This window comes from Gigantopelta aegis, chromosome 5 (assembly GCF_016097555.1).
Source record: "Gigantopelta aegis isolate Gae_Host chromosome 5, Gae_host_genome, whole genome shotgun sequence".
Taxonomy (NCBI): domain Eukaryota; kingdom Metazoa; phylum Mollusca; class Gastropoda; order Neomphalida; family Peltospiridae; genus Gigantopelta; species Gigantopelta aegis.
In genome coordinates this window covers 23,635,937-23,646,444 of record NC_054703.1, presented here as the reverse complement: position 1 = coordinate 23,646,444, position 10,508 = coordinate 23,635,937, and the positions used below count along the sequence as shown (strand labels likewise).

At 37.6% G+C, this 10,508-nt stretch overlaps 1 protein-coding gene across 3 annotated transcripts; it reads left to right on the top strand.

The window, feature by feature from the left end:
- Window positions 1–843: 843 nt before the first annotated feature.
- On the top strand, window positions 844–7,995 carry LOC121373437 (talin rod domain-containing protein 1-like). Of its 3 annotated transcripts, XM_041500094.1 has the most exons (5): window positions 844–979; window positions 2,527–2,723; window positions 3,308–3,367; window positions 3,759–4,600; window positions 6,637–7,995. In XM_041500094.1, exons 4-5 carry the CDS (start codon window positions 3,790–3,792, stop codon window positions 6,882–6,884), a joined length of 1,059 nt encoding a protein of 352 aa, XP_041356028.1. In that variant the 5' UTR covers window positions 844–979; window positions 2,527–2,723; window positions 3,308–3,367; window positions 3,759–3,789; the 3' UTR covers window positions 6,885–7,995. The 3 variants fall into 3 exon arrangements, with proteins under 3 accessions (XP_041356028.1, XP_041356027.1, XP_041356026.1); XM_041500093.1 differs by having other exon boundaries at window positions 2,527–3,367; XM_041500092.1 differs by lacking the exon at window positions 844–979 and adding an exon at window positions 1,074–1,138 and having other exon boundaries at window positions 2,527–4,600.
- Window positions 7,996–10,508: the final 2,513 nt, after the last annotated feature.

Genomic DNA, 10,508 nt, shown 5'->3' with positions numbered 1-10,508 from the left:
GAGAGGGGAGGGGAGAGAGGGGGGGAGGGAGAGAGAGAGAGAGAGAGAGAGAGAGAGAGAGAGAGAGAGAGGGGGAATTTTCTTTGAAGAATGGAACTTGTGTTTTAAAATTATGATATGTTTTATATCTAATACTCAAAGACGTGTTATTATTTTTTTTAGTACAGGGCCTTAGCTAGGATTTTTTGTTGGGAGGGGGAACCGAGTAGGAGTTTTTGTTTGGGGGGGGGGGGGGGGGGCAACTGAGTAGTTAATAGTCTAAAACTCCTTTTCTTTAAGTTTCTATAATGCTTTCCGAAAATTTTTCTTGCCCCGTTGCTAGCTACAGCCCTGTAGTAGTAGTAGTAATATATTTATAAATTACTTTTATTGTTAAACAAGACACGTTTACAAATTTTATTTAATCACGTGGGGTCGACAAACGATACCGTACTGCGTTTGTGTCAAAGTGTCTAGAGTAATATGTGTATATTGCTGTTTTCTTTGTATGCAAGGTCCATGATTTTTTTTACCTTAGTCCATTTTATTATTTTATAAATATAAGCCCATATGCTTTTATAAATTAATGTCCATATTATTTTATAAGTATATGTACAATAAATCTTCCTTGGGGAAGTATTATTTAAACGTTAACATATTTACCAAATTCTTAATTTTATGGCGGCTGGAAAAGTTTTTAATGCCCCTCTCAACTCTGTATTAAATTCTAGAACTGACCATAAAGTTGTACGACATTTTTTTTAACTCGTCGTGTAGGGAATCGCTTGACCTATTTGCATATTTATGTTAGAACTGTATCTCCGTGGAACGTTCCGCTTCAGTGTTTCTGGCTTTTGAATCAGTCACAAGGCTTTACCAGTCAATTTGCATATGGAGACCACACCCAAAGATAAACATGCCTAACCGTCAGCTTGCTTTTATCAAATATCTATAGCCCAGCCTATTCAATAATTCAAAATGTGAATCTTTATGTTTCAGAGTAAGTATTCTTTGCGCAAGAACAATCATTTTAGTTTTTGCACTGAAAAGGAATTGTTGTGGTTAGATCAAATATTTCAACCAATCGCGTTAGTTTTTAAGTTGGTTTGTTTTGCTCATTTGCATACTACACGTGCTTTGTCGGTTACGCAAACATAAGGTAACCATTTGCCAACGCTTTTTGTGGAGTTTCTGGTGTAGTTGAACTGTTTTTTGTTATAGTATTGTTTGATTATGAATCAGAATTTAATTCTTGATTTAGAATTTATACAATTTTTTTTTTTTTTTTGAAAATTACAACAGTTGACGTTTGGAGATTTTTATTTTCGATTTTGACGCGTAGTCTTGTCATTTGTCAGTGTGTGTGAGAGAGAGAGAGAGAGAGAGAGAGAGAGAGAGAGAGAGAGAGAGAGAGAGAGAGAGAGAGAGAATTTGAAAAATCTATATTACTCAGACTATAAAACTGTAGGAATTGTTTTTGTAGTGAAGCTATTTTATACTAACTGTGTAACTGTTATAACTTATATGTCAAACTCACAATTAATTTTTTTTAAATATAATTGTTGTCCAGTTCCCTGTTTAGGTGTGGAGCACACATGTTAGTGTGTGTGTGTGTGTGTGTGTGTGTGTGTGTGTGTGTGTGTGTTGTAAAGATTTTTTTCTGAAATTAATGATGAGTCAACATAATTATAATACCATTCTACAATTCAATTCAATTTACAATTCAATTCATTTATTTCCGTATATGAATTATACAGACATGAATAATAATATCAACGTCAAGAAAAAAGAAAAACAATACATGTTATAATGATTACAACATCCTAGCACAATTATAATTTATATACTAGTAACAATATTTAACAAGTGACAATATTCTAAACAAGAAAATGTATTAAATATAGATAATTTTGGCCCTTAAATAGACTGCTACATGGAAACATTCAATCTGATTAAAATTAGCTCTACTGGTCTCACCAGTAGATCTAACAGCATTGCGTGGACTCCCATGTCCAGGTGACATTTCATCTATAAATAACAATTTAAATATCGACCAATTACACTTCACCTTTTATAACGTTATTCGGGAGCATACAAATTCTAAAAATATCGGTTGAGACTATTTATGCAATAAGCGAACTTGTTGGTCTTTTTCAACAGTGAAAAAAACAGGGGGAAAAGTGAAGTAATAAACTCTGGATTGTATACTAGTATAAACAGATTTTATGGCTATACCATAACGTTTTTTTTTTTTTTTTGCCTTGTAACAAATTTTATATAAAATTTATATTGAAAGTAGTTTCCGGCATACTTCGTAATTCACCCAAATCATTTTGTATACCCTCGGCATAATCCCAAATGTTTTCAAATTCTTTTCAAATCACTGGCATGATTTTGCAAGTAAGGTTTTGATTGGTCGAATGAAAGGTCAACTGGACATGAGCGGGCTGCTGTTAGATTCACATGTAATAGTGGAGCTAATTTTAATTAGATTGGGAAACATTACAATGGCAGCAAACTCATGATTTGTGTATATTAATTTTTCAGGTTTGCTGTAATCACATGTTGGAATTCATAAACTGTAACCAGATTGAGATAATGACAACCAGTCAAGCATCATGGCGGAAAGCATGACATGTCTGTCACCATGACTCCAGTTCAACCAGAATTCTAGAGATTGACCTTGACCTTCATGGCTGATAATGATGAACTGGAAATACCCCTGATCTTCCAGGGCTTATTTTGTACTGAATAATCTTCAACAGTATCAAAGTTTTGCATTTAATATAACTCAAGAGAATTACTTTCATGGTTTAACACGATTTTCATGGTTTAAAATTAACATGACTTTCATTTTTTAACACGACTTTCATTTTTTAACACAACTTTAGTGTTTTGACACAACTTTCATGTTTTGACACACCTTTGTACAATAACGGGCAAAACATATCTGGTTTACGTTTATATCTTATTGTCTTTAAATTTAAAGAGTTTAGCATATGATATAGCTCAAGAGAATGACCTGTTAGTGATCGACTTTCGTGTTTGAACACATCGTTGCAGAAGAACTAAATGTAGCCAATTTCTATTAATTTGTGCTCTCAGTCTAATGCGAAATATGGCTGCTGTCTGCATATTAGCAGCTTAATATTAAAAATAGATGATTTCTAACTATATATCACACTTTTATACATGAATCACAGGTTAATGATAAAGAACTTTCTATGTAGCAATCACAGCTCTAATTTAAAGACCGTGTTTTTTATGTATTAAATGTGCAGTAACAAATTAATGCTAAATATAGCAAAATCCTTTGTACTTACTACAGCCCATGGTTTAATGCAAAATATTACTGATGTCTCAAGTATAAAACGCAGTTTTATCACAGGTTAGTGATCAATATAGACAGTTTCTGTGTATCAGTCACAGCTTTAAGACAGTTTTTTGTAACATATTAAATGCAACAGAAGCAGTTTAATACTAAATTTGGCTGAATTCTATATGTATGAACTGTAAACCCCAGTTTTATCGCAGGTTAATGATAAATATAGACAGTTTCTGTGTATCAGTCACATCTCTCAGCTTTAGACTAATTTGTTATATATTTTAATGATAAATACAGCTAATTGCTTTGTACTTACTACAGCCCATGGTTTAATGCTAAATATTGCTGACTTCTATGTCTTTCTCACAGTTTAAAACTAATTGTTTATATATTAAATGCAACAGTAACAGTTTAATGATAAATACAGCTAATAGCTTTGTACTACTACCTGTAGCCCATGGTTTAATGCTGAATCTAGCATTGGTATGCATCAGAAGACGGTAATGAACTCCGACTCATCGCGCCTAGTGGTGACCACTTGTGACCTGTGCCACTCTAAACTCCAGACAATCGCTGAAATACTCCTTTTATCGTGCGAAGCCCGGCCCATCGTCTGCGATGAAATTACGCCGTTTTCCAAATCGTACTCCCGCTGCCGTGACGACATCTTCGAGAGGCTGAAGGTTCTCTCGAACGTCGTCAAGGACCTGATGTCGCAGATCTACACCGTCACGGTCCGCTGGCAGGATATCACGGCAGGCGTCGTCGAGATGACGAACTTCGTCGCGAAACTCGTCGAATGCTGCGACAACATCGCCTACCTGGTCGCGATCAGCTTCCCGAACTGTTCTCCCGCGTTGCCGGGTGTCGTGGACAAATACCAGGTCTCGTTGGCAAACCTCGAACTCAAGCTGTACTGTTCGAGGCTGAAACGGTCGCGGTTGGACGATCTCAATCCGCAGATTTTAGTTGAGACGTGTTCCAGCATATCAAAGTCGTTGGCCGTGATGACGGAGATCTGTCGTCAGGCGAGCGAGCTAACACAGGACCACAACGACCAAGAACAGTTCAAGTTGTGCGTGAAGAGCGTGACATCGAGCGCCAGCTGTCTGATTTCCAGCATAAAGTCGTTCAAGTCGCGGCCGAACGCTGTCCATCTAGGACGGATCATTGCCTTCTGTGATCCTGTGATATCATCAAGCAGTGCAATGGCTTCATTCTCCACCGAGCAAGGTTTCATTGGCACGCCAGCGGAGCTGACGTCAGATGCGAAAGATATACACAAGTCAATATTAGGTAATTTTTACAACTGTGTATTGATGGTTGATTTTATTGTTGGGTATATAGTACCCTGGACGTGACGTTAGCTGAGCCGGCGTCAGATGCGAAAGATATACACAAGTCGATATTAGGTAATTTTTACAACTATGTATTGATGGTTGATTTTATTGTTGGGTCACGCACTGTAGGTTTTAACGCCGGCTCAGCTAACGTCACAGGCTAAAGATATACACAAGTCGATATTAGGTAATTTTACAACAATGTGTTGATGGTTGATTTTATTGTTGGGTCATGTACTGTAGGTTTTAACATCAGAGACTAAAGTCAATATTAGGTAAATTTACAACTGTGTAACTGGTTGATTTTATTGTGAATACCTGATGTTTCTCCCCCAAGTCTATTCACCATACAACTGTGTGATGGTAGATTTTATTGTTGGGTCAAATACTGTAGGTTTTAATATGGCTGAGTTAACATCGGAAGCAAAAGAAATACCCAAGTCCATATTATGTAATTTTTACAACTATGTGTTGCTGGTTGATTTTATTGTTGGGTCATGTACTGTAGGTTTTAACGCTAGCTCAGTAATGTCAGAGGCTTAATATATTAGGTAAATTTTACAACTGTTGCCGGTTTATTTTATTGTTGGGTCACGCACTGTAGGTTTTAACATGGGAGGCTAAAGAGATCCACAAGTCAATATTAGGTAATTTTACAACTGTTGAACGTTGTTTTTATTGTTGGAGGTTTTAACATCTCTCACTCTGTCTCTCTCTGCCTCTCTCTCTCTCTCTCTCTCTCTCTCTCTCTCTCTCTCTCTCTCTCTCTCTCTCTCTCTCTCCCCACATTCTCTCATAACCTTTCTTTCCAGTCCAAATGTCAAAATAACCTTAAATACATTGTATATTAGACAACTCAACAGCCATAGTTTAAAATGTGCTGAGTTAGTATCATTAAATAAATATTCCTTTCCTTTTCTAAGTTTTACGAGTCCCCTATCGGTCCAACCAGAGGGGGCTATATAGACCTGTTTTTTGTCCGTCCTTCTGTCTTCCTCTCCATCCATCTGTCTGTCCCTTGAAATAATGAGCAGAAATTTTGTGTATGGCTTTATCATGTACTGTTACCAGATCAAGTTTGACGGTAATTGTGAATTACCAATTTTTGTACAGAGTTATGGCCCTTGAACTTATGACAAACAAAAATTAGTTTTTCAGGCTATTTTTACAGTGCCTCAAGATATGAAGCTGCAATTTTGTTAATAGATTTATCATTTAGCATGTTCTGTTACAGATCAAGTTTGACTTTCATGGTGATTTACCCATTTTTCACAGAGTTATGGCCCTTGAATTTAGAAGATAAATAACCTTGTCCCCGGCAAGGGACATATATTGCTTTAGCAGTACTCTCAGAATGCTCGTTTTAATTTAAGGTGATAGTTACTATTTAGACCAAATGTCGAAAGTAACTTATAATAACCATATTATGGAAGACACTGTATACATATAAGTCTAGCTGTACTTTGAAATATGCTTAGGAAGGAAGGAAATGTTTTATTTAATGACGCACTCAACACATTTTATTTACGGTTATATGACATCAGACATATGGTTACGGACCACACATATATTGAGAGAGGAAACCCGCTGTCACTATTTCATGGACTACTCTTTTAAACGAGTAACAAGGGATCTTTTATATGCACCATCCCACAGACAGGATAGTACATACAACAGCCTTTGTTACCCCAGTTGTGGAGCACTGGCTAGAACGAGAAATAGCCCAGTGGGTCCACCGACGGGGATCGATCCTAGACCGACCGCGCATCGAGCGACCACTGGGCTACGTCCCACCCCTGGGCCCCGGCTTGTTTTAATTTAAGATGATACATGTAGTCTATATTTAGACCAAATGTAGAAATAACTTATAATAACCATATTATGGAAGACACTGTTTACATGTAATCCTATAGCTGTAGTTTGAAATATGCTCAGGTATCATAAAACAAATACTACTTTCTGTTCCTTAGTTTTATTTTTTTCTCATTCTAGGAGCGACTCTGAGCGTCATCTCGTCGTGTATTCAGATCTGTAAGTCTGTCCGCGACCTCGTGTATGACATCATGAATTCGCGACACCGCGACCGCGTCATCATGTGTGCCGAGACCATCGACCGCGCATCGGCCAAGCTCAGGGACATCCTCAGCTGCTACAACCTCGACGACACCTCATCAAACAGCAGCAGCACAGGCACATCGGTTTCGACAAAATCGTCAACGGTGTCATCAAATTCGAGATAAATTGCATTACATTAATAATTATTCAGGGTCATACCAGTGTGATGGGTGTATGCAGTGTTCAAAATGTTAATAAGCATTTGTCCGTTTGTTCTGACAAGTGAAAACGTGCTTGGACAATTTGTTTTCTTTTCTTTACATTAATGGTTGTCCTATAAACAAGTAAAAATGTTCAATGCAATTTCATTTTGAGCAGTGAAAAACATTGTCCTTGCACTTGAAGTGAAGGAAACCATTTATTTGGACAAGTGAAAATATTTGCGGATAAATAGATTTCTAGATCGACTTGTCTGGTGGACTAGTGAACAGCTTTGCTTATTTCTATCACTGTGTATGGCAGTAGGACCAATTTGACAAAATCACTGATATCTTGTCGAATTCTAGAAGAAAAAATAATAACATATTATCAGGTGTGGATCCAATGTTTTTTCTTAGGGGGATCTGTAATATTAAATTAAATGTAATTTATGTCAATGTTGATATTAATAATAAACAAGATTATTCACTTTTAATGCAAAATTGATTATGTGAACAAAAATGGGGAGGGGTGAGACCCGAACTAAAACTACACCTGATTAAAAAATACTGTATACTTGCGGGATGGGAGTAGAAGGCCTGTAGGAATGATATCTGGAGTGGGGCGGGGGGTGGGGGGGGGACACAATCTATAGTTGGGGAGCAAAAGTCTGATTTTTATGTTTCTATATATAGAATATGACAAAAAACTTTTACAGTTTCATCTTCATGGGGAGGTGGGAGGGCCTCAGCCCCCTCTGGTTCCTACGGGCCAGAATAGGGGTCTGTACAAGGCTGTTGTATGACACTACATATACTATGTAACTCTATGCTTTCTTGAATGTTATGTAAATTGAATGGGTTGGGTGTGCGAAAACGTCCATTTCAATAAAATCACCCATTTAATGATTTATTACTCTCATTTCTGTTATCGTAAAAAACACCAAGTGTATTTGTTTAGTTTAGGGAGAGGCCTTTATAGAGGCATTATTTATAGCTGCATAAATTTGTTAGCCAATCCCAAACTGCTGTATTTCATTTGTGGAAATAATTTTTTTTTTTTTTTTTTTTTTAAATATTGCTTAAACCAACAAAATTATCAAATCTAGTCAGACCCTAAATGAAGTATTTTACTTTATTTGTACCATACCTAGTAGGGAAGACATTGAGGGGGTTTCTTTAATTTATAAGTTACCCCCCCCCCCCCCACCACTCCCTTTGATCTCTGTATGTACCCTATTTTAATTTTTACTGGCCCCCCATTATTTTAGGGTAGACATGGCCCTGATTATTTCACTTTATTTGGGCCATACCTTGTAGGGAAAACAAAGATGGGGGGGGGGGGGGGGGGGGGCTCTTTAATTTATAAGTTCCCCTTTTTGGTCTCTGGAGAAGATCCAAAATTGCTGTTTGATGAGAAGATCCAAAATTGCTGTGTGCTATTTTGATTTCCCCCCCCCCCCCCCCCCCCCCCCCCCATTATTTTAGAGTAGATATGGCCCTGATTATTTTACTATCATGAGGTATCTGCAGTGGCGTGGCGTGGGCTGGGCCACTGGGGACGTTGTCCTGAGCGCAAAATTCTGAACTGGTTGGGACTCTGGGAGTGCTAATGGTCCACTGATTAGGGGGGGGCACAATACTTGCCTTGCCCCCAGGCTCCTTGTCCCGGGGGCTGGCAACTCACGCTACACCACTGGGTATCTGATAACAGCAAGCCTGAGAGGATTAAACAGTTTGCGTAACCCAAATATGGGTCATGTAGGATGTACAGTTGTCGTATAAATGTAGGGTGTACAATTCTCAAGTGGGTTGTACATTTCCTGTGCAGAATGTTCAATTCCCATGTTTGATGTACAATTCCCATGTTTGATGTACAATCTTCATGTTTGATGTACAATCCCCATGTTTGATGTACAGTTCCCAGGTTTGATGTACAGTTCCCATGTAGGATGTATAATTCCCATGTAGGATGTACAATTCCCATGTTTGATGTACAGTTCTCAGGTTTGATGTACAATCCCCAGGTTTGATGTACAGTTCCCATGTTGGATGTAAAATTCCCATGTTTGATGTACAATTCCCAGGTTTGATGTACAATTCCCATGTTGGATGTACAATTCCCAGGTTTGATGTACAATTCCCAGGTTTGATGTACAATTCCCAGGTAGTATGTACAATTCCCAGGTAGTATGTACAATTCCCAGGTAGTATGTACAATTCCCATGTTGGATGTACAATTCCCAGGTAGTATGTACGATTCCCAGGTAGTATGTAAAATTCTCAGGAAAGGTGTGCACCTCTCATGTAGGGCAAGCAATTCTCATGATGTAAATTGTTGTGTAGGCTGGATAAAAAATGATTATATGTATGATGAACAATTCTCGTAGAATGTAATATTTTCATGCTGAATGTACCATTCTCAGGCAGGGTGTACAATTCTCAATTAGGATGTATTATTATGCTATTCTCATGTAGAATATACAATTCACATGCAGGATGTACTATTCTTGTGCAGGATTTACAGTTCTATAGGATGTACTATCCTCATGTAGGATGTAGAATTCTCATGTAGGATGTACTATTCTCATGTAGGATGTACTATTCTCATGTAGGATATACAATTCTAATGCAGGATGTACAATTCTAATGTAGGATGTACAATTCTCATGTGGGATGTACAATTCTCATGTAGGATGTACATTTCTAATGTAGGATGTGAAACTAACAACCTTAAACATGTATTTTGTCCACTCCGTCTGGTAAATAGGGCACAACCAATCATTCCTCATTAAACTCTCAGGTACATCAAAAAACTGAGCACATTTACTAACATCACCATTGTACTAGGATCACCTTGTTGATGTAGAAGCTAAAATTGCAGTCTCGCCTCATCCAGACATCGAAATCAGTTGAGAACAGTCATTAGGCCACCAGGTTAGGGATTTTCGAAGTTATCTTTGCACTACAAAATCATAAAAACCATCATGGGCTATGACGTCACTACTGCACATGCCATAATGACGTCATAGCTAGGGCTTCTAGATTATGGTAGCCTCCCCCCACCCCACTCCCATGGCTAGTGGTATTCATATTTTGTCGTTCAGTTACTGAAGCAAGTACATTTATTTTTATTTCAAGTATTTTTTTGGTCTTTAATTGAAAAATAAATGCCTTGAAAATGGTGAAAATGTCCCAATAATGTTTAGTCTGCCATGCGTAAGCCCTTGTCAAATTCCTAGGGGAAAACACTGAGTGAGCTGAGTGAATAACAATGTATCGGTCTGTCTGTGACGAGATTTTACATTAATAATAATGGAAATAAAAAATATGTCATAATCTATAGGTTACCAGGGCCCGTGCTTATAAAACTTAAAGTCTAGACTTTAATAAAGTCCAGACTTCAACGTCATGGCAACGCCATTAAAATAGCATTACGTTAAAGTTTGGACTTTATTAAAGTCTAGACTTTAAGTTTTATAAGCACGGGCCCAAGTCTGTGTTTTGTGGTAAGCTGTTCATGGGTTGCTTGTTTCGATACCTGGATGCTGGACCAGGTAGCTACATAATATGAACACGCACAGCTACGTTTTTAATCATCTTGTGTTATTG

Bases quoted from the DNA above. Each gene is read 5' to 3' on its own strand.
- LOC121373437 (XM_041500094.1), top strand. From the start codon at position 3,790: ATGCATCAGAAGACGGTAATGAACTCCGACTCATCGCGCCTAGTGGTG. The intron at 4,601-6,636 runs GTAATTTTTACA...TTCTCATTCTAG, and splicing joins TATACACAAGTCAATATTAG to GAGCGACTCTGAGCGTCATC.